The sequence below is a fragment of the Scomber japonicus genome, chromosome 10, assembly GCF_027409825.1.
Source record: "Scomber japonicus isolate fScoJap1 chromosome 10, fScoJap1.pri, whole genome shotgun sequence".
Lineage (NCBI taxonomy): Eukaryota > Metazoa > Chordata > Actinopteri > Scombriformes > Scombridae > Scomber > Scomber japonicus.
Genome location: NC_070587.1, coordinates 10497515 through 10521797, shown reverse-complemented (window position 1 = coordinate 10521797; position 24283 = coordinate 10497515). Strand labels below are relative to the sequence as shown.

At 43.2% G+C, this 24283-nt stretch overlaps 1 protein-coding gene across 1 annotated transcript in view; it reads right to left on the bottom strand.

Annotated features, from left to right (window-relative positions):
• si:dkey-246i14.3 (ephrin A4) overlaps positions 1-23252 on the bottom strand; it is a 31164-nt gene extending 7912 nt beyond the window's left edge. The window contains exons 1-2 of the mRNA XM_053327874.1: positions 22914-23252; positions 2939-3237 (exon numbers count right to left, since the gene is read on the bottom strand). Coding sequence (XP_053183849.1) covers positions 2939-3237; positions 22914-23035 — 421 coding nt within the window. The 5' untranslated portion in view covers positions 23036-23252. The remainder of the gene's footprint in view (positions 1-2938; positions 3238-22913) is intronic.
• Positions 23253-24283: the final 1031 nt, after the last annotated feature.

The following is a 24283-nucleotide window of genomic DNA, read 5'->3' as shown; positions in this document are numbered from 1 at the left end:
ATGAAACGCAAGCAAAACAGAGAATATATACAGTAACTTGCTGAAAATAGAACTAAAAATAGACAACACCTGCAGTGTAACACTCATCAATGATGTTAAAAATGAGCTAACACTGCTTATTTAATTTTGACTACCCTAAATATTGACTCAATGTCCACTTACTTGCTTTTCCCCACAGCTTTGACCATTCGACTCTATATTTTTATTACCATTTTTCCCCCCAAGGTCAGGAGGGAGCTTAGCATTGTGATTGCCCTGTTCCAATATTAGGAAGGTAAATATATTAGCATAATAATAATATTGCATCGGTTATTAGTTTCTCCAGGAAATGTGTGTTGTGTTGTGTTGTGTTGTGTTGTGTGTGACTTGCAGCATTTCGCTATTTACTCCCATCTTCCTGTTTTGGGTGTATTTCTGCAGGCTGAATAATGTAGCGTCAATCTGGTTAATGTATTCTTCAGGGCTGATTATTTTCATCATCCATTCATCTGTTGATTATTTTTTATCCATTGATCAGTTAGTCGTTTGTTCTATAAAATGTCTGAAAATGCTGAAAATGTTTGATGACCGTTTCTCAAAATCCCAAGATGCAACCTAAGATGTTTGTTTTTATGTCCAACAGTCAACAACACATAATAAAGAAAATATGAGAAACTGAAATGAGACAATTTGGTAATTTTTTATTGGAAAAACCCCCCCGAAAAAAACAACAACAAAGAATTAAAGCAATGAATAGATGATCAAAACAGATACATTTCTGTTGATCAACTATTTGACTAATTGATTGATCCACTAATTGCTACAGGTCTAATTTAAAAAAAAAAAATTCTTATGTTTAATTTATTGGCAGCGAGTCTTTTAAATGCTTGTGTTATGTTAAGCTGCAGCAGACTGAGCGTTAATGACCACTGCAACTATCCTCTCAAATTGTTCCATGTTAAGAACAGCTGACTATCAGAGGATGTCAAGGTGTTTCCTGTTTGTGGGGATCCAGACATGGAGTTGTAGTGGGCGTTGGTCTGCAGGTCGGGCAGCAGGGCAGAGACCCAGAGACCCAGAAACCCAGAGATACTGCGTTGTCAGTGTCATAGTTTGTGGGAGCCGAAGAGGGAAGCTGAGCCCTGCTCAGACTGAGCCAACTAATGCCATTAGTGTTTCTAATACTATTGTAGTGTTCTCCCAGGCTAATGCCATTATACTGTCTCCAGTGCTGCGGACCCATTCAGCACACAAACCCCAGAGCCAGACATTTGGACCAACTTTACGCCTTATCTTTAATGTGGACAAAACACACACAATCACTCTGAGCCCGTTGTGGAACGACCCGGGTGGGGGGGGGGGCCCATTGTTGCTTTTCTCTGAGCTGGCCTGAACAACCACAATAGCCCACTTTGTGTGTGTGTGTGTACATATATACATGTGTGTGTTAGTGTGTATGTGTGTGGAACCACTCTCTCATGCCCTCACAATGCCTCATTGTCTTGCCGATCGCAACAGTAATTTATGTAAAGATTCTTTCTCTCCCTTCATCTCATCCATCCCTTTTCTCCATCGCTTTTGTTGCCCCCCCCCTGCCCCCCCCCACCTTCCTCTACTGTCAGACTGTGTCCATCTTTTGCTCTTTCACTCCCTCTGTCACTCCTCCACGCTTCTCTACCTCCGTCTGCTTCTCTGCCTGCCTTTTTTTTTTTCTCCCTCACTGTCGTCCTGTATTGATCTCCATTTCTTCCTCCTACACTTTGCGGTGCCTGTGTCTCTTTGTTGTCACCCTTCCATATCACGGATTCACTTGACTCTTTCATTCTCTGCCTTGTTTCATGCCGCCCCCCCCCCCCTCCTCCTCCTCCTCCCCCTCTCTTGGTTGGACTGACACTAGAAGTTGTAAAAAGTACGAAAAAAAAAAGTCAACTGATTTTACAGTCACTAAGCCATCCTCTGTCTTTCTCCCTCCCTTTTTTTCCCCTCCAGTAGTTTGAAATAAACGAGTGCGGGAAGAAGAGCACAGAGGGATGTAATGAAGAAAGAGGACACCATCACTAAAATTCTGCAACAGCCTACAGGTTTAAAGAAAACATCATATTAATGTCATTCGGGCTGAATTTATGGAAAACATTAAGGCTATGAGCTGCAGTTTGCAGACACACAAAACCTCATAAAAACATATTGGATAAAAGTGCTCTCAACCTTTTTTGCTCACATCTCTTAACAATAGAGGGCTGTCTGGCCACCAAGCATTCTTCGACAAAGGTGTTGACGCACAGACTGATGAACTGAAACCTTAAGTATTTACATCTTTTCTCTCTTTTCAGGTTATATTGCTTGTCTAGCATTGTAAAGAGCCCGGAGCAAATATTCATTGTTTCAGCAAAAAAGACATTTCTCACAAAATAATAAGTGTTTATGTGTCACTATGGTTTATCCCCATGTTCAGGGTATCAAACCTACTTTTTGAGTATTGAACATATAGAGTGGAAATGATTTGGCGATTGGTAGCTCAGCAGAAAATGAATTGGAAACCATTTTAATAATAGTTTAAGTCAATTTTCAAGAAGAAATACCAAACATTCCCTCATTCGTGCGTCTAAATTGCAAGGATATGCCGCCATTGTTTGTCTTTTGTGGTAGAAAAATAAATATCTTTTGACTGTAGGTTGAATAAAACAAGAAATTTGGGCTTTAGGATTCTGGAATGACATTTTTCACTATTTTCATCAAAAAGTACTGAAAGTTGACTGTTGTTTGAGCAGATACTTGCTGAACCTAAACCAGGAAATCAAGAAACTTTTTTCAGAATAAAATAATTTTGGACAGCTGCTTGTTGAAACTGAACTACAGAAGTGCTACCAATTTTGGATATTTTGTTGGATTAATTAGCTCAGGTATTGGCACATATCAAACCACAGAGTAAATGACACACTCATACACACACTCTACTTACAGCTATAATAGTAGTGGTGCCCTGGCAGAAACTCAAACCCCAGCGAGAAGGGGGTGAATCTTTGGATCTTCTCTGAGAAGCGCACTGGTCCAAATGGAGCGTTGGGGGTGTTACACTCCCACCGCTTGATGGCCCCCCTGGTCTCCACGCAGCCCTTGAAAGTCGCCTCTTTCACCAGGTAGAGTGCCAATGTTTCCTGCTGCCCAGAGCCCAGGGTCCCCTTGCTGGGATAGTGGGGACAGTAGATGTCCAGGTAGTCATTCAGATTCACCTGGACGGACAGTCCTCCCTCTGTTAACCTGGAAGGAAGAATGACAAATGACCTTAATATTTCACCCAGCGATTACACCAAGTAACACATGGCTGAAGGGAGAAGAGAGGATGTAATTAAGCATAGACAGACAGAGAAAGAGAGGAAGAAGACAGATGACAGGTATTCTATAATTCCCCCAACAGATGGATAGTTCATCAATATTACACATAATGATTACACAGGGCGATAAAGGAAAGTTTAAAGGAATGATTTGGGATTTGAAAGAACACAATGATACAGCTTCATATGAGCCAAGGGAATGATCAGACCAGCAGAGAACAACAATTCCTCCTATGCTAATTAAGACCACTGAGAGGACCACAGTTTTCCCCTTTTCCACACCACAGTACAGATACACACAAACTTATGCAAACGTGCATGTGCATGCACAACCATGTCTTCAGTCAAGGTTGACTGGCTTTAGGCATAACAACAACTCTGGGCAAGACAGCATCATTAGAACAGAAGAGCTGCATAATATATACTGCTTTAGACTTTGAATTCTAGCTTCCTGTCAGCTACAGTATAAAGAGATTCCCATGTACAAATTAATACGGACTGAGGAAGAGATGAGAGGAAGATTGAAATCAGTAAATGTGAAATAGGACACAGTGTGAGAGACATTTAACATGAAGGAATCATAAGGCTCTGTATGAAGCATAACGGCACAAAAAGAAAGCAGCAGACAAGAAATGAGGAGAGAAATGTGTGACAAATGGAGGGAAGGAATGGGAGCGATGGGAGTGACATGAGACTAGGTCAAGAGAACTACAGACTGACGATAAGAATTGTTGAGACAGGTTTGGCGCAGAGAGGTTGAACAAAAAGAAAAAAGAATAAGTAAAGTTGGATGAACAGGTGAAAAAAATGTGGAGAACACAGAAAAAGAAAGTTAAGTGTTTTAATTAGCAACCCCAGAGAGTCTCTGTGCAGACATGCAGAGAGGAGAACAACGGAGTGGAAGTAGAGAGGAGACGGACTTTAATTGGTCTCCTCTTCGCATGGTGCGCGGGAGAAAAGAATGAGGGGCAGAATGTGGCTTGGGCAGAGGGTTCAGGTCTGTCAGTGGGAGTCTTTATAGAGGGGTGACAGAGCGGAGGAGAGAGGAAAGGGGGTGCTGGGAGTCAGTGAAGGGGAACATAGGAGGAGAAAAAAAAAAGTATGGAATGGAGGTGGAGGGGGGGGGGGCAGCAGAGTAGTCTCAAGTTAAGGAGTCGAAAAGGCCAAAAAGAATATATGAGGAAGAACGTGAGGTAGGAGGAAGAGGAGGAGGAGAAGGAGGAGGAGGAGACAGAATGGATGAAAACCGAAATGAAACAGATAGACATGACAGGAAGCAGGAGACTGAGATGGTCCAGCAAATCTGCAGAGGGAATCAAAGATGGATGGAGCAATGAAGGGAGAAATGACAAGAAACCGTCGGAGGGAAGAGGGCCGTATGGCACGACTAAAAATCTTAAACAGAAGTCCATTTTCTGTTCACTTTGAACCTGAATGTGGGCGCGGTGGTGTCTATTTCCAACAGAGATAACGGAGTGGAAGATTATCTGAGTCGTGGGGATGCAGGTGAAACCCTGGAGGCAGCAGGTCTCACCAAAGCTGCTTCCTGCTCAATAGCTACCGTGCAGAATTGGCGATCTATCAACAGGACAGGACACCATCGATCAGGATTCCTCGCTCAGGACACACACACACACTCCCCTGATCAATATCCCTTCAGTGAATGTGCGTGTGTGTGTGTGTGTGTGGCCACGTCCAATAGCTCTATTACCTGTGTGCGCTAATTACAACTGAACAGAGGCACTTGACAGATATATATATAGATATAGAAATAGATCCATTTCATCATTTGGTACATTTAAACATGTCCTGTCTTCTTACTTTAAGATGGACTGCTCTTGTAATCAATGATGCTGTCACTGTTTGTACCTGATGGTGTTTGGTGATCATTCTCTCTTTCTCAAACTCTGTTGTTTGCCATCTTGTGGTAATAATCTTTTCAGTGTTTTCATTAATTAATGTATGCAGCTTGTCTTTGTTTTTTTGTTTGTCTGTTGTTTGTCTGCACCTTGCTGTATTAATAACTTTGTTTCTATTATTTATTTATTGTGTCACTCCTCTGTTGTTTTGTAGTAATTGTGATATATGTTGGGACCCCCTCGAAAATGAAATGGTGCATCTTATATGAGCTTATGCTTTTTTAGAGACTTGAATGTGTGCTTAAGAGAACACAAAAGCACATAAGCCTGTACACACACACAGACACACAGACACACACACACAGCAGCCAGTTTACTCTTCATACTACCTGTGGTGCTCTCTGAGGCTTCTCTGAGGCAGGGAAGTGTTGATTTAGGTGCGCCAGCTGTGGAAGTAGTATGTGTGCGAGTCTGCGCATGGATGTGTATGTAATAATAGACATGTGCTGTGTCAACATGCTGCACCCCCTGCTATACATGTCATTCACCTCAAGCTTCTCCTGTGCTGCTCAGGCCCTGTTTCCCCCTCACCCAAAACCACCAATCTGCATTCCTCCACACCCCCTTCTTCTCCTGCTCGATCTCCTCACTTGTCTCCCCCCGCTTTAGATGACATGCGCTCATCCACCCATATCTGCCATCTACTTGTGCTCTCCCTCCTATTTCTGACTCTTCTATATCCTACAGTACATTACTCCCTCCCTCCCTTCGCCCCGCTTTCCTCCCACAACCCCTCCAACATCGGCCTGTGCCATATGCATGCTAGCAATTATAGAGAAGGTGTGCTCTACTGATGTCAAACTGTCAGCCATCTTTCTCTCCTCTTCCCTTCTTTCCTCCCTTTCTCTCTTTCTGGCCCTAGTAAGCTTGGGTACGCCCAAATTACACTCAGCATCCTCACATAGGGCATCATGGGAGCACTGAGGAGCTGTGGGTGTCAAAAGAACATAGCACAGGAGCAGCCTATCAGCGAGAGAATCCTCTGCAAGCGGAGGAGAGGATTGGTTTGGTCCAGCGTTGGAGCACAAGAGGGGTGAGGGAGAGGGGGGGGGGGGTCAGTGAAACAGAATGCAGTCATTTTTGCATTGCATTTACGCACATGTGGCCGTGAATACACTCACAAACACATGTTCACACACACACACTAGACACACACACAGACATGAAAGTACTTCAGGAGAATAAAACATGCTCCATCCTTCATGCCAGAGGGTAATCAGTGACACCCTTCTGAGGGGCTGGTGCAAGCTCTTGGTTGATAAAGAAAAATCTCACCGAGGAGCCAAATCAAAAATAACATGCTGGGCTCTTCAGTTGAAAACTTAAAAAGGCCAACATCTATCCTTTTTCATAATTATAGGAAATAAGATTCAAAATCAAAAATCTAACATAACCAAAATGTGTGTCAATGTAAATGTGCATGCAAAGAGATGCATATGCGTGTGTGTATGCCATTATAATGAAATGCAGGGGGTTGACTGTGGCAAAGACCTTTGATCCTTTAATATGAGAGAATAATTAAAGGAGCAACAATCCCACAACACGGTTTCAGGAATACAGAACAGATACTCGATCACGCACAGCAGCTGCATACTACGCATACTGAATACACTGGGGCGCAAGTGCTGCACATAAACATGGGGGCTAAAAATATTCGTACACTGTACTATACATCCTAAATGAATTCAGGAAATGTAAACTGGAGGAACAGTAGATTTAATATAGACCTTTATGCTTGTAAAGATACGCTAACCAGCACACAGTAAGAGTCTGTTGGTTCCCTGTGGTGACGGCAGGAGGCCGAAAGGCTTGGTGGAGCCTCAGTTCTTCCGTGGTCAATCACAGCAGGGTGACTGCTAACTCTGGTCACTATGCTGACTGAGCATAGCACGCTGCGGTCACTCTGCCTTGGCTGGGCATAGCATGGCACAGTTTCAACCTCTACGGTGATTTCTGTTGTAACACTACTGATGCAATGGGAGGATCTCTGGAAGACTACAGAGAAGTGGAATGGCATTGTTTATTTCAGGTTTTTTAGCATACCAGATGGGTGGGGTTAACCACATGATGACACAGGAGTACATGCCAGCTGAGTCATTAATCTCGGTGAATAAATCAGGATCAACTTTGACATACATTCCTGTTGAGGACGTAGCAATTTGGTTGCGTTTTGGAATCGCTGTAATCAATGGGATTCAGTTGTAGAGGCAAATTCAATTGCAAATCATCTTGACAGTGCTGATCTATGAGAGAAGGGAGACCCACAGAGTTCAAAATAGAGGAAGCTAACATACAGTATGTATTATTTATGTTTCACTATCAAAATTTAGAGAACTGTGCTCTGCCAGACTATAAACTGCAGCACTAAAGAGATTGGCAGTATAGTTTGCAGTCAGTCAAGAGGCAGGTGTCGATGGTATGAATTCTCTCTTAAACTGTGTTACCTTATAGTCCGGTTAGTGACTTGCAGGCTAATGTTTCTGGCTGGTCGAATAATCTTACTGACAAGTAACTGGATGTTACTGGTGAGCTACTAGGAGCTTGCCAACCACAGTGTAGCACGCCAACTAGACCTGCATGTACTGTAGTGTGTATATTACAAAGCTTATATAGTATATTACAGGCTATTTTGCAAATATGTGCAAATTAACTTTTGGTGTTGATGAACATTAAAAAACAAGTCATTATCTGCAAATCACTTATGAAAAGATTCAAAAACTGTGTTGTTGTTGTGCAGCTGAATAAAAGCAGACTTTGGCATCCTTTATTGGGAAAGACAGCAGTGCACAGTAGGGAAAAGCAGATGGAAAATATGAGAAAACTTTATGACAAAAAGACCCTGAAGACAGCACAGGAGGAAAAAGGGAAAAGGGCAGAGAACAAAACAGAAAGAACATTCCTTCCTTTAGGTCTCCATAGCTTCACTGACCTCGTGCTCCACAGGCTATCCTATCATCAGAGGAAAAAGGAAAGAAGAAGAATCACAACTGTACTGCTACACCCATGAGACAGAGAACAGAGGAACAGCAGAAACTTCATCTACTCGATACTTCACGAGATTTTGCATGGCTCTAACCTTTTTGTTCGCCATTTTCACCACTTCCTCTCTGGAGGAGAGTGTGGATGTAAGACATAACAGAATCAGGACAACCCCACCCTCCCCCCAATTCTCCTCATCTCCTTTCTATTAGCTGTGCCCCCTCCTCGCCCACACAAAGCCATGCTGTGTCCTGAGCCCAAACACCAATGTTGTGTCTAACCTGGTGCTTACTCCCCTCAGCGCGCACAAACAAGAACGTCACCCCCCACTCTGACCATCTGGGGCCCCCCTGCCACCCTGCCTGCCCAGCTGGCCGAACAATCCCTTGACCCCCCCCTCCCCACCTCAAAACCTAAAGACTCTCCAGACGCTGCTTCCTAAGATTCACTGTGGGCGAAGACGGTGATCAGCTCCTCCTTCCAGAGAGGAAAGAGGGACTTAAAGGGAACAAGCTGTTGCTCTTATCTTCTCTTTCCTGTTTGGTATGCATATGCATGAGTGTGTATGTGTGTACGTGTTTCCTTCAAGGTCAGCAAGAAGTGTATCTCTCCGCTACACCAGAACTTTTACCTTTCTTTGCTTTGACTCCTAATCTCCAAATGTGGATGTTGTGTGAATGTCCCTCCTGCTTTGTTCTCCTTTTCCTTCTCTTACCATTTCAATCTTTGGTTCTCTTTACATGCAAGTTCTGAGCAATAACATTTGAATGAATATTTATCAGGATCTGGATGGCTTTGAAAAACCCTTATACTTCTGGCCTCATAAGCACAGAAGAAAACAGGTGCACACACACATTGCAATGCATCATATATCAGCATGAATTCAGTGCGTCTACGGCTGTTGGTGTGTGTGTACCTAGATGAAGTGATTGGTTGCACCTTTCTTGCCCTGGAAGCTCTTTTAAATGACCAGAAGGCGCAGGGGACTCAGACCGCTCCTCTCCTCATTTAAACTGTGTGCATCAGCAGGCTGCCTCATGGATCCACATACTCTATCAATACAGGACACAGATATACACACAAACATACACACACCTGCTGCTTCAGGCCATAAAAGGTTTCTTAGCTTCAGGTAAAGACAGACCCTATTTTCTGCCTGTTATGGCATAGATTCACCTCTATGTGTTTGTGTGTGTGTGTGTGTGTGTGTGTGTGTGTGTGTGTCTATTCTGTGGGACTCAGCAGCACAACAGGATGTATAGCAATGTCTGTCAGAGCTGGGAAAAATTGCACGATTTGGACCCGGAGGACCAATCAGTATCTTTCGGGAAAATTTTGATATGGCTGCAGGTTTGCAGAGACCATCATCCCCTCTGTGGGAGAACTGTGTCATACATAGGCACCGCTCTCCATGTGTGGTCTAGTCTGATCCCAGAATAAGCTTTCCAGTGACTTTTCTCTGGGAGGTATGAAATTACTGGCCTGATATAAATGGACAAGAGTGCAGTCATGTAGTCTATGGCTTGTTTTTATTCTCAATGCATACCGAAATGTTGCCTCACTATGCCCACCAGCACGGCAGCAGCTAAAAGTGTTGCCTTACTGGACTCTCTCACCTGCTCTGCGTAGAGGTGGCCATACTTGTTAAGAGTGTGAGGAGAAAAAAAAAGAGCACAAGAAGAAGAGTTCCAGCTCTCACGCCGAGAAGTGTGATGGAGGAAGTGTGTGCAGCAAAAGAAGGGTGCAGGGGCGAGAGCAGGGTGCACGTACGGCGTGGGTGTGCAAGGGGGTAAATAAGGTCAGACGTGCCGTTGCCAGGACAACAACCAATCCGGAGCTGGCATTGGTGCCAAGCCAATGCCCCACCCATACGTCCTTTGCTCCATCCATCTTTTTTTCCTGCATCCTTCTGTTGGACAGCCTCAAACCTCAGAGTAATGAGTGCTCTTCATGTTTCTGCAGTCTAAATGGAGCTGCAGCGTAAATACAGGGCTGATTTGTACAGGTGCCAGGCTCGGATACATAAACCTGAATATAGCTACAGTAGCTCACCGCTCAGACAGAGATGGAGGGGGGAGGAAGACAGTGACAGCTATGATGTGTGGACACAAAAAGCCATGATTCAAACTATTTATGAAATCTATCAAAGTCCATTGCTACCAAGTGTCAGCTGAGCTGATCCACTGTGTCAACATCATTTGTCTCGTGTTTATGTACTAACTTTGCTGTTTGGGCTCTTAAGCTTTTGTACACAGCGCCAGAGCAGACAAGTCTGGCTAGAGTATAGACAAATTAATGTCAACTTTGAAGTAAATAAATTACTCTAACGTCATATAAGGGTTCATGCCAATGGGGCAGGAAACTAGGAAAACTTCTTTTTATTGATTTCTTTTTTATTGAATCACAAAGAGAAATATAAAATAAAAATTCAACAGACACGGAGGAGGCTTCATACTGTGTGTGTTGTGTTTGCAGTTGATTGTCAACAGAAAAATAATCTACCCTAACCCTAATCCTAACCTCAAATATGACAAATTGCTGCTTTTTCTCTTTAATTGAGTATCTTTGGGATGATGGTCGGACAAAGCAAACAGTTTAAAGAAATGCACTTTAGGCTCTGGGAAACTTTTTTTTAAGATTTGGGTGTCATAGACGCCTTTATTTAGCAGTAGACTGAGAGGAAACATAGGAGAGAGAGGGGGGTGTGACATGCAGCAAAGATTCGAACCGGGGTCGGCTGCATATATGGCATGCACTCTAACCACTCGACCACTTGTGCGCCTGGGAATTTTTCACTATATCTCTATGTATTATGAATTTTGACAGTGTTACCTTTGAAAAAAAAATAGTAAAAAGTACTTTGGAGCTGTCAGTTGCTTTGAAAGCTAATACCCAAGTGCCGTTAGGAAGACATTTTTATAGACTGCAAATGCTGCTTATTGGCATTTAATCAAATACGACCCATTTTTGTAGCCATCAGTGTTTGTAATCATGATGCATCAGAGTCAAAGTGGTTTCACTATGATGTGTCATTTTTCACATCATATATATAACAGACTGTTTTAACAAAACAGGCTTTTATCATTTTATTTGAGACTTCTTGAAAAGTTATATTATGTTCTAATAGCTCATTTTTACAGAGCACTCTCATCTTAACACTACACACTCCACACTCTCAACTACTATATTAACTATACTTAACTACATTTATCTGTGTCCCAGGTCTTTCACAGAGGCCCACCTGTGTAAGTGGGTTAAGGAGGACATGCAAGCGACACCCCTTAACACACACACACACACACACACACTCGCACACACACACACACAGAGACTAATACACTTACTCCAATACACTCTTCACTATGGTGAAAAGGGCGCTAACAAAGCAAATACACTCAGCCAATAAATCAGACTTGGCTTTGAGAATCCATCATTTACTAAGTGGGTCACACTTCTCTCTCTTTCCCTTTCTTGCACTCTGTGTTTGTCTCCCTCTCTGTGATGTGAAGGTCAATGCTGGATAGGCAGCATAAACTATTTATCCCAAGTGTGCGTTCCCTCTCACTTTGCCTGTGTGTGATTATTTGGTAGTTGTTAGCTAAAGGGAGGGCCAGTTGGAGAGTTGGAGCTGTCCTTCAGTCAGTCAGTTCGACACACACATAGTTAAGACATGTCAAGGAAACCTGCCCTAATAAAGCCAACAGGCCTGAATTATTTAAAGAGGGAAGGGGAGACGAGGAGAAGATGGAGAAAAAAGATTGGAGAGGCAAAAGAGTTAAGGAGTAAATAGAGTAAAGCTGGCCCCTTTCGGTCCCTGTGACTCTAGGTGAACTTATTTAGAAACTTCTATACTTGATTTATCCCATCTGCTTTCTTTCACCCCATCTTCAGCAGGTCTCATTTCCTTCCCCTGTCAGCGTGCCTACACCTTCTCATCCTCTCCTCCCTCCACTGCTTCTCGCACCACCATTTCACCCACTTCGCCCTCCCCTTCCCTCCGTCCCTCCTGCCTGCTCCGTCTTTCTCTCTGTTTATCTAAGCACTTTCACGGTCACTGCTTTGGAATCCCAGGAGTCTAAACTGCCCCTTCCCTCTCCCCTCCCTTGCAGCCGATACATGCTTCTCTCTCTCTCTCCATCTTTCTCCGTCACAACGGTTAAGATTCATATCGGTCTGTGCATCGGGGGTATGGAAGGTCCCCCTTATTCCCCCTCAAGGCAGCCAGCTTTGTCCTGTTCTAGTCACGCACAGCCACCCACCCACCCGCCCCGCACTCACACACATGAACACATACACCAGAAGTAACACATTTACATTGACGTCTAACAAAGCAGCTCAACAGAGTTAAGAAATAAAATCATTGATTTCTTATTTGAACAAAATCTGCCCACATGCATTGGCTCCAAGGCTATTGTATCTATGTCATTTACAATCTCAATACAGTATATTCAGCTGCAGAACATGACCTTATCCATTTCTTTTCAGCATTTGAAATAATTTTTTTGCTGTCTACATATGGGCTCATATAACTGGATGGCATTCTTCGCTTCAAGGCCGGATGCCCCTGAATTTATTAGAAAGGCCAGTCGAGTTCCACAACACTGATGAAGGGCTTAGACACAATAAGAGGGAAGGGGGGGCCAGGGGGTGGATTCTGGTAGCAGAGAGGAAGGAAGTGGCGAGGGTCAAGAGGAGAGGTGCAGACGCCAGTCTCACGTAGCGTTAACAACAACCTGACACTGGGCTAGGATTATCTGATTAATTTGGGATTAAAGATGACTGGCTGCTTCTTTAAGTAATGAACCACAATGACCCAAAATTACAAGATTAACACGCAGGAGGTACAGTATGTGTGTGTGTTTTTTTTTTCTTGACTGTAATAGTAAGTCCACTGTAAATCCACTGCAAAATGAGCAAAACATGTTAGGCATTTAGTATCTACGTTTGATGAACAACAACAATTTTCCGCTCTGAAAGGAAAACCATCAGGGAACCTCCTAAAATATACAAAAATAAAATAAAAATGAAGCGAGTAAGGGATTTTGTGAGTTTCATGACTAGGCATTTGTCACTGGTTGTATTTTTGGAGAACACATGGATTAATTCCACAATGATAAACAAAGGGGCGTCTGCTCCTGTGTTTTGAGAGGCGCGCTGCGTACAAGAACTCCATTTCCAGCTGAATAGGAGAGCAATGAGATTCATGAGTTCTCCTGCTACAAGGCCATAGCTATGGAGATTTGGGACAAGGCTATTTTCCCTCTTCCATTCAGCACAAAATACCACCACTACTCGGGATGCTCTCAGACTGTGAATTACAACCATCTGATCATTTCTGATTAATATAACTAAACATACTTTTGGACAATGACAGAGAGAAATTCATTTCAAAATGTCACTTCACATGAAAATTGTAAGGAATAAACACAAAGAACCTTTGTGATATTTAAATTGATAGACAAAGAAGCAATTTAATCAATGTAGCCAAATGGAAAGATAGGTTTATTGTCTGTTCAGTATATACACTATTTAATTCCCTACTCTGCATACTAATGTGTCAGCAGTCTGTCAGTGTAGTAGATGGTACAAGCTACCTCACCATCCCACAAAAGCAATAACATATGTACCATACTGCGATAAAACCAAGTGGATCCATATAATAGAGGGTGAATTGATCACAACCGTTTAGCTGCACAACTGCAGGTTGATCAAAGAACTAATTCTGGGGGTGGGGAGGGGTGGGGGTCTACATTCCTTGAATTCATAAATAAAAGATTTGATTGGAACAAAATATTGAGAAAAAAGCAGGATGGGCAGAAAAACAAGAACAAGGAGGCAGAGAGAAAAAAAATCAGAGTATCAAGAGAGAGGGATCAAGCTGTGCATTACTACATACCCGAAAATCTGGTACTGGTTATTGCTACAAAAATAACATATCCAGATATACTGTCTCTCTCTCACACACAAACACACCCTCACACATACCAAAACCATATCTCATCATCTTACGGTAAGCTTCAATCAGAGCACAGGCATGTTTGAATGAGCAAGCAATATCACATTCCATTCATATTTTGTCCTTTTTTACTTAAGTAAAAAGGATCCACTGTAATTTTACAGTAAGCAACAACACAGACACACAGACACAGACACACAGACACACAGACACACACACACACACACACACACACACACACACACACAGTAGTGAGAGTAGTGTCAGTAGTGTCAGCTCTAAATGGGGTGTGATTCCTTCCCTGGCTCTCCCCAGAGTCTGAACAGGTGTGTATGCAGCCAGGCCGATAGTACCATTGGTACAGTGTGTGTCTCTGTACCACACCTGTATATGAGCATGCGTCGCTGAGTGTGTGTGCGGGTGCATGTGTGAGCCCGGGTGTGTGTGTTGGTGTGGGGGGGAGCGGCAGGCAGAGGCGGATTCGTTCCTTACGCCTGCTTGTGACAGTGATAGTAATACCTGCTGACATCCTTTCTTCCCTCTCTCCCTCTCTCACTCTCACCTCATCCCTCCTTCCCTGGGGGCCGACCCGAGCTGTTTTGGGAGTTGAAATCTGTTGACTCTTTCCCTACCATCCTCTCCTTAACGCATTCTCCATCCCTCGCTCCCTCCACTGCAGGTTTAATGTTTTCACCATCTCTGGGGGCCAAAGAGAAAAAAGAAACAGAGGGGGAGAGTGTATATTCATATATATGTGTGTGTGTGTGTGTGTGTGTGTGTGTGTGCGCAAGTGCAAAAAAGAAACCGAGAAGAGCAATGTGTGTGTTTCACATCACTTGGGGCTGAAAAGTAGGCTGTGCTGCCATACATCTGGGAGGCAATGCCAAAAAAATATTAGTTTTTGTTCCGCCATGGAAAAACTCTCCCAAAATCATTTGACAGATTCAAACTCTCTACATAGTGCAACATTTGTCGTGTGATCTATCTCCTCTGGAAATCACAAAGCACAGCATGAAGGGTATTTTTTAAAGAGATGGGAACATAGCTGCCAAAAGTGTTACTTGAAGGTTTTTGTACAAACTATGAAAAGTTGTTCTGATAAGCAGAATCATTTATAAAAAAAAGGTATAATACACACATGTTCACAAGCCTTCAGCTATTTTTTATCTAAATGTCTCTTTGCTGTGTGTATATATTAAGTGTACAGCAGCTGTGCTTTCTAGCAGGTTTAGTCCATTAAGTTTACTCTGGTGCAAAGACGGCCACTCCCATCTCTCCATCTCTCCACACGTCTGACATACTGTGCTGCAGCTTGTGCATGACATGGCAACCTGTGTGCTAGTTCACAAGACAGATGGGATTCATTAGTAAATAATAATCAATGGATTAAAGTGGCAGGTAAAAATCGCTTAATGAAGCAAATTGGATTGATTGTTCCATTTCCTATAATAAAATTAGTCCTTTCATTTAAAGCAAAAAGTACTTCATATCATTCATCTTGCCTATCCACGGCAGAATCATGCACATTTACAATATTTCTTTAAAATCCAAATTTTAAACAGCGATGTCTGTCCAGCCTCATATAATATTTGCAGTACCGATTTTGAAAGAATTTAATATAAAAAAGGTATTGTATGTCTTTTTTAGCGAAATAGAAGATATCACAATAAAACGTTGTCATAATGACTGCATTAATTCTTGAGTTATGGACAAAAATGGTCTCAAGGCCTCAGTGACCTTTGACCGTTGACCACCAAATTCTAATTAGTACATCCTTGAGTCCAAGTGGACATTTGGGCCAAATTTGAAGAAATTCACTCAAGTTGTTTCTGAGATTTGAGATGAAAGTATTCTCCAGAATCTGATGGATGGACGGACGGACAATTGAAAAATATGTCTTCGGCCACAGCTGTCACTAGCACAGAGGCATCAAAATACCTCTTAAAGCCAATGATATACTGCATCATTTAAGGCTAACAGATATAAATATCAAACAAAATCTAAGATTTTACAAACATCCATCGGCCGTGTACATTTTCAAATATCATTTTTAAAGATTCATGATAACAACTTTGATGGTGTTCTTACAAATGTCAAAAATGGATGTTCAAATCAATTAAAGCCCCCTCCCACCAACCCAAAAATTACATCTACAAAGTAGCATTGCTACATGCACAGCATTCACAACAGTGTCCTCCAGGCAGCTGACAACAGAAGGACTCATGTGGTGAACAAAACAAAAGTAGATCATCACACACTGGGAGACGTGTCAATATTCTTCAAGTTCATATAAACCCCAAGCGCAACCCTGTGAAAGAAAAATGTTTTGCAACAAGCTTGATCAGGTTAGCTGAGTAAAGCAGCCATTTACATCCATGCATGATCTATACACGAGTTCTCAGAAATAAAGGAAAATAATAAGTGTGTTGGTGAACATGATCTATGCCACCACAAAGACATTTCAAATTTTACTTTTGGAGTGACTTTTCTTAACACCTTTTGAAGAGTTGAGGTATTATGGCAAACATGTCTTCAGTGTCCTCCTGGCAGAGAGGACCTTGTATGGTACAATAATCCAGGTTCCCGCTACAGCCTTTTGCTCTGCCTGGGTCAATACTAATTCAATTTCTGTCTCAGGGAATTCCCAGGTTGCCTCTTGGCAGGATTTCTGAGCTGAGTGGAAGAGCATTGTGTGAGGTTATATGAACGTGAGAGAGTGTGTGTGTGTGTGTGTTTGTGGCTTTCTGTGTGCACATGTACATGCGTATGCGCGTGGGTTCGTGTGTGTGTGTGTGTGTGTGTGTGTGTGTGAAATTCTTAAATGCACATATTGGCAGAGCAGACTGCATTATTTTGGTCAAGCTCAAGCTGACGGCATTTCCCACATTTTCAGTTTACATATTCTCACGCCACAATTTAATTGCTGTTTTGTATGTCTACGAAATACACGGTTGGGCTGACACCTACAACAATGCCAGCTCATTGTGTGCGCCATGAATGAATGGATGCACTCCCGCTCCATGCTCACCAACAGCCCTTAACCACCAGAACCACCCTCTCCACACACATACGGCTCAGCAGCCATTTTGTGCCAAAGCTAGCCTGCACTTGTGCCAAGCCAGACGCAGACAACGCTGAGCCTCATTTCATTCCACAGCTGTTACACCCCACTTGGAGACATTCATACAATACAACTTATTACAGCTTAATGCAGTCTAATGTTGATGTATGTGTGTACGCGGAGAAACAGGGAAGCGTCAGGAGAGAAATTGGGGGAAGAGATGGGTCCATATGCAGTCTGGTGATAATGCGAGAAGCCAGCGATAATATCTGGGTGTTAAATTGGTATCGATTGACTAAATATCCTGACCAGGAGGAGAGAGCAGCCGTCCTTTCAAGCCTGTACACCATGTCTGCTCTGACGGCTGCAAGCTGCACTGTGACTATCTGATCCATTTTAATACAGACATCCTCACCGCTAGGCCTCTGCCCAAACCTCATTTTCAACACAGTGTGCTTGAGTCGTCCTCTGTGTGTGTATATCTCGGCTTTTACTTCAATTGCGGCAAAGGTTATTTTTGTTGTGCATCATAGTAATGGTGGTTTCATACCGCTAAACATTCAAATGGAGGATTACTGATTTCACACAGATACATACATAACAAAAAAGTGCAGAAAGAAATGTTTATAGTTGCTTTTCCCTATTTCCGTAAAGATTCATTTGAAATAGTTCAATGTACAATATAGGCCACGTGACATTTTATAGCCAAAGATACGATTGCACAATACTATATCTGCTGGCATCCAAAGGCAGTAACACACCTATTCCCTTGAACACTTTAGTCACACCTAATTCAACTAACAAGTGGAAACAAAACAATGACCTATTTAGAAGAGAGGCCGGCACAGCAGTTGGTTAATGTTCTCACAGCCACACACCGCTGGACAGAATTGAGCATTTTTCCAGTTAAAGCCACTTTCACAACTTACTGTGAGCGGAAGTCTGAAAATGAGCTTTAAAGGAACCCCAAAACAAACATGCATAACGTGTGAGATCACAAATTGAATCACAACCTTGAGTGTTGTAACAAGGCCGGGTATCCTGGTGCGTTTCTGGGTTTTGTTTTTCCCAAACTGGAATTTATCACACTCCATCTCTTCTCAAGGAAACAAAGACTTCCCCTTTTACGGAAAACAACGGGTCAGTTCCAGAAGCACACACACACACACACACACACACACACACACACACACACACACACACACACACACATACACAGGCACAGACCTCTCATAGAGCCATTGTTCAATTGAAATGAACTTCAGGCGTAGAAATCAGTAAAATCACTGCCTTGCATTGTTTTCTGACACAGACAGAGAAGCTGAAGAGTACATAAAGTTAACTCATCCACGGTTTACCTCCAGATAATACACTCAATGCCACAAACAAACAGACAAAGCACATTTACAAAGACAGATAAGGTACACAATCACACTCACAAACATATCTGGATCTACACAAGACTACGGCACAGCAGTAAAGTGAAACAATGGGCATTGACACACGGAGACACAGTAAGCGAGACAGACATTGATACAGCTAGATGACAGATGAAGAGAGAGAGAAAGAGAGAGAGAGAGACTTAGAGAGAGAGAGAGAGAGAGAGAGAGAGACTTAGAGCAAGAGAGAGAGACTTAGAGAGAGAGATTGCTTTGTTAACAGGGCAGGGAATAAAGTGGTAATTACCTCACTGTGGGTTTGTTGATTATAGTTCAGCCAGGTTCTCCATGTTAATCATTTACCAGGGGAAGACAGAGATTAGTACATAGACAGACACACAGAGAGGAGATAGCAGGCAGTGCGAGAAATATATTAATTTGCATGCACACACACGACAGAGGAGGAATAGACACAGGCAGACTGGCGGGTGTAGAAATAATAATAAAACTTTTTTTTTTTTTTTTAAGGAAATCAGTCTAGAAATGCAATCATCTCTCCTGACAAGACACAATTACAAACACTGTCTGCATTCACTTTACTGTACACTGTGCATGTGTGCCCACAGATGTTTATGTATGTGTGTATGTGTATGTGTATGTGTGTGTGTGTGTGTGTGTGTGTGTAAAGGTGCGGTATGCAGGATGTGATTTACTCTGGTATTCAAACGAGATCATTCATGAGTGCACACAGAAGGAAATGATGCATAAACAGAGCAGAGATTACACGGAAGACTTATGAGGAGGCTGCTTTCAATAAAGATACAGAAAACCAATACAAATATTCATCTCCTCACGCACCGTTTAAACATGCCTCACTGGCTTGGAGCTCGCCTTCAGTCTTTGACAAAGGAGAGAGGCGTAAAGACAGAAAGAAAGAGAGAGAGAGAGTTCAGAGGAATCTGGACTGATCTGGTGTTGTTTTAAATGTTTTATGTTCCAAGGCCGAACTTGCTGAGCAAGCTCACTGATGACTGCTGTTGAGAAAGTGCGAGCAGGAGAAGACATAGGCAAGAGAAATTGGTTCTAATACTCCTATTGTGCAGTAAAACACTGTTATCTCAGATTAAAACCCTGCTGATCCGCCATTCTGCGAGGAAAAGGGGGGAAATTGGGAGAAGAGGAGGTAAGGTATCCAGAGGAACTGTTGCAACAAGTTTGCCTCCTGCCATGGCGGATAAGAGGGAAAGCAACAGTAGAAGTACGAGCCAAGAACAAGGGTAAGTCAGAGGACAAGGAAATGGGAGTAGCTGATTTAAGCTGTGGGTATGAGTGACATTTATTCTTGTTACAGATGTATGAGCAGCCCAATCACAGATAAAGTAAAAGAAAGTAAGTAATTCAACCCTGAAAGTTTTGGCACTCGGAGTAAACATCCTGACAAACCCTGAGCGACTTTATTAGGATGGATGTAGAGGAAGAAGCTGTTGTATCAGCAAAAGAGGCTGGTCAACTTGTTTGGTCCACCAGGTTTTAAAGCACACCGCAGCACACGAGAGGGGAATGAATATACCAATAAACTCGTCTGAGATTGCCCTTTGCCTTACTACTCATGGGACAGTTGAGGTATATTGTCAGCACTGGGAACACACACACACACACACATACACACGTACACACACACAGGCGTAGAGCATTGTGGTTATAATATTTTACTAACCTTTAACTGCTCCAGGAAGTAAAAAAATAATTTCTATCCTAATAAGGAACGATTGCTCTGAGAGAAACACGGTTATAAAATCAAGAAAGATCGTAAACTCGGCTCATAAAATCATAAAAGAGGGCAATCGAGCCACTCGAGGCCCACAATGAAAGAGGCCAGGGTATCTGATTCTGCCATGTTCTAACGCTGACCCTGCAGTCAGTCTATCACTTCCATTACATGGCTCCATTTTTCAATCTGGAGGGTGCTAAATGTGCGCCAGTTAAAGTGTTTCACTGAGCCTTTGTTACAGACATATAAGCAGCAAAGAACTGGGCAATGAGGCCCCTTCAGTATCCACTTCACTGCCCCTGCTTCATTAAAACCATAAATCTAGATGTGGAGGGAAAGGTGACAGCCAAAGACTTCTATCTTCTGTCATCATCTGTATTAAGAAGAGGCTGTTTGCTCATAGTTATGTGTGAGCTAAGCCTTTAATGTAATGTCTGTAACAGCAACTAAAGCTAGTTAGAGTTAGAGATGAAGTGGTGGGATAATGAAGGCATAAAAAAAAGACGTATTATACTGTATTCAATTAGTTTAAGAATTCAAAAAACTTTAAAAAAACCTGCATTTCTGTCTGACACATGACATTTGTTATAGTGTTAATGTGAAACATATTGATGACAACAGCTTTGAGAAATTAGTCATGCCAAAGTAACTTAATAGTTAATAATGGTTCATAAGACCTGAAATTGAAACTGCTGCAAATCTGTGGACACTGGACATATAAACAAAAAGCTAAAAGTAGTTATTTTGTGACATGCACCGAGTGCTGAATGCAGTCCTGGAACCTGTGGTGCAGCTTTATGCCAACAAAAGCATCTCCTTCTTATGTCCCTGCGCTCCCTTTCCCCTCGCCAGGCTACATTTACAGGTCTCAGGACAACTTGGCTGCCTGGCTGGCAGCTAATAGAAAATATGGTATGGGAAAATGACTGAGGCTCAACTAATCACACCACCAATATCCATCACCGAGCAGAAGGGAGTCGTGAGAGATAAAGGGGTTGAAGGAGAGGAGAGGGGGAGTGCAGACGGGTAAAATGAAGAGAAGAACGGAATGTAACAAAGGAGGTAATGAAGAATGAGGAGACGGAGAGGAGAGGAGCAGAGAGGAGAGGAGAGGAGAGGAGAGGAGAGGAGAGGAGAAGAGAGGAGAAGAGAGGAGAAGAGAGGAGAGGAGAAAGGAGAGGAGAAATTAAAGTGAGTTCCAGCAGTAAACCCAGGGGATTCTGGACCGGGTGCAGCATAGCGGCCGCACTGATAGCTTTGTGATTGGGTGGTGTTGCTGATGAGAGTGATTCTCTGCCACAGTGGGTTACCCTCCGCCGTGATGCTGATGGCATTGTGATTGTGTGGTGTTGCAGCCAACTGTGTGGCCCTGCCAAGGGCTGTGACCATTCATCCCTGAATCTCTGGGGGAGCGAGAAGGTGCTAAATCCTCACAGTGTTCCTGCACACCGCATTTCTGTTGGATCCCAATTACAGGACTGGGTTTTACCCGCCTGGACACACTGGAAACAACCTTGGCGGACTCCAGTACAGAACGAGTCCTACAGACCAGACAAAGCAGACCCTTGGGGAAATAACAAGTCCCCAGAGTCATATTTGTGTCACATTTTGTGCATCTACAAATGTAAAATACCAGACAAAGCTGTGAGTGACAAAGCTGTCTCTGTGGCCAGCGGCTATTAAGTAAAAAGGTCATTCATCTGAAGGAGTGTTTGGGGAATCGGGCCTTCGCGGAGAGCAAGAGTCTGTAAATAAGCAGGTGAGAGAATGGCGGATGTGTTATTTTGGGCAGTAGCCCTACTGGCCATGCAGGTCTCCAACCCTTCAATTAGCCTGACTGGAACACCTGGATCAGCAGGTGAACTTCACTCTGCCTTCCTAATAGCCCCAATCAACCCATTACACACACACACACACACACACACACCATCACCCAACTACATATTCGCTTATGCACAGCAGCACTTTAGACTTTAATATACACCTGTGTCCTCAGAATGCTATCTCGGGCACTATTAAGAACAAACACTAAAGAAGAAACCCTTACTTCTGCCATTCTATAAGTAGCATAATCACTGACTCCAAAAGGCAATGGACAGGTGAAAGCCAGGGTTTGAGTGTAGTCATTAAGATAAAGATAGCTGCAAAAAAAAATGGTGAGATCAGGCCACTGTCTCAAATGAACCCAGGGGTGCATTAGGCTGTGCTTATTTAAGAAAAACACCTGTCTGATAGCTTTTAGGTTAGTCCAGGTTGTAGGTAGGCAAATCTCTGCACTCCTCTTGAATTAAATCCACAAGAACGCGATCTGCTGCATAGCAGAAATTCTTTAAACCACAGGCTGACTCATTTAGTAGGAATTATTGTGCTGCTTGTGCAATAGTATGAAAGTGCAAGTTCAGACCAGCTACGCTTGTCTTATGCAAAGTAGATAAGTAGGAAAAAAAATCAAATGTTGGTCCTTTACATTAAGCCTTAATTTGGCCCTTAATAAGAAGGAGCATAGAGGGAAGAGAGGGGGGGGGGGGGGTTCTCACCTGGTATTTGTAGAGTTCCAGTACACGACGTGTCTTTTGGCCAGAGCGGCTGAAACTATGTTGAAGAGGAAAATAGTAGCTTTCCAAGCAGGCAGAGCTCCCGGTGTCCTCAGGGAGCCCATCCTGACCTCCGCAGGGGGCCGCAGGGAGAGGCTCCTCACCGGCTGGGTGTGGCGTGAGAATCAAGGTGAGGGGACCCAACAAAATGACAAGCTCGGTGAACAAGTTTCTCCAGCAGCTTCACCAACTCATGAACAAACTCAGACTTTACGTAATGTGCTGCTGCAGTTGTCGCATGATGCTCGTAGGTAAGCTAATGGAAGTCGCTCCCAAAAAAAAAAAAAAAAAAAAAAACAACAAGGAGAAAAAGCAGGTTCACAGGCTGAAGAGTGGAAGGTGTCAACTCCCACTGTGAAAAGTTCCTGAGAGTTTTTCCACAACCCGCATGATGTTTTTAGAATGAGATCCCTTCACTGAAACGTATTGTACTATAAAAAAAGAGAGTGAAATTAAGGTAAAAGGTCAGAATTTCGAGTACAGTAAGAGGTCAGAATTGAATTGAAACTGCCAGCTGGTTTGGCAGCAACAGGCTGCACAGTGATCCAAGGGCGGATCCGCTCAGCTGAGGGCGGTGCCGGGGAAACTTTGAGCCAATCAGACAAGGGTGTGGTGATGTGTGGTACTAGGGAGCTAAATCCTTGTGAGGTGCGCCGACTGGTGTAGGGAGACAGTCTGTCACTGTTCCAATTTTTCAGGAAAACCTCGGACTCTCTGGGCTGGCTTTACCCGCCTGCACCGACTCATCTGGAGCTATTATTATTTATTCTTTCAAAAAGGTTCAATATTCCTGCAAGTCCTGTCAGACCCTGAGCAGCTCCTTTAAAACAAGTGTTTGCTCATAGGTACTTCAGTTGTAGCTGAAGCAGCTGGTTCAGTCGAACGAGCAAACTTCTTGCTTCTTTTCCTCCTCCTGCACTTCCTTCCTTCTTACCAGTTGGCGGCATGAGGCGCGCGCGTGCGTGTGTGTAGTAATTCTTTGGTTGTTGTCAGCCACCCCAGGGGAGGGTGTAGTGACAGTAATCACTACGCCTCCATGGGCAAAAGCCACTGGTGGTCCTCTCTAATTATCAGATTGTCTAAGTGTGTGTGTGTGTGTGTGTGTGTGTGTGTGTGTGTGTGTGTGTGTGTGTGTGTGTGTGTGTGTGTGTATGTGTGTGTGAGTGATTAGCCTAGTAACCTTGCTATTGTTCCAGCACCATCACTCATGCAGACAAAGCTACATTGATAGCGTTGTGTTATTAGCTGCTGCCACAGCACGTTTGGTTATTTCCTTCTCTTGCTTTCTCTATATTTCATCCTCCATGTGTGTG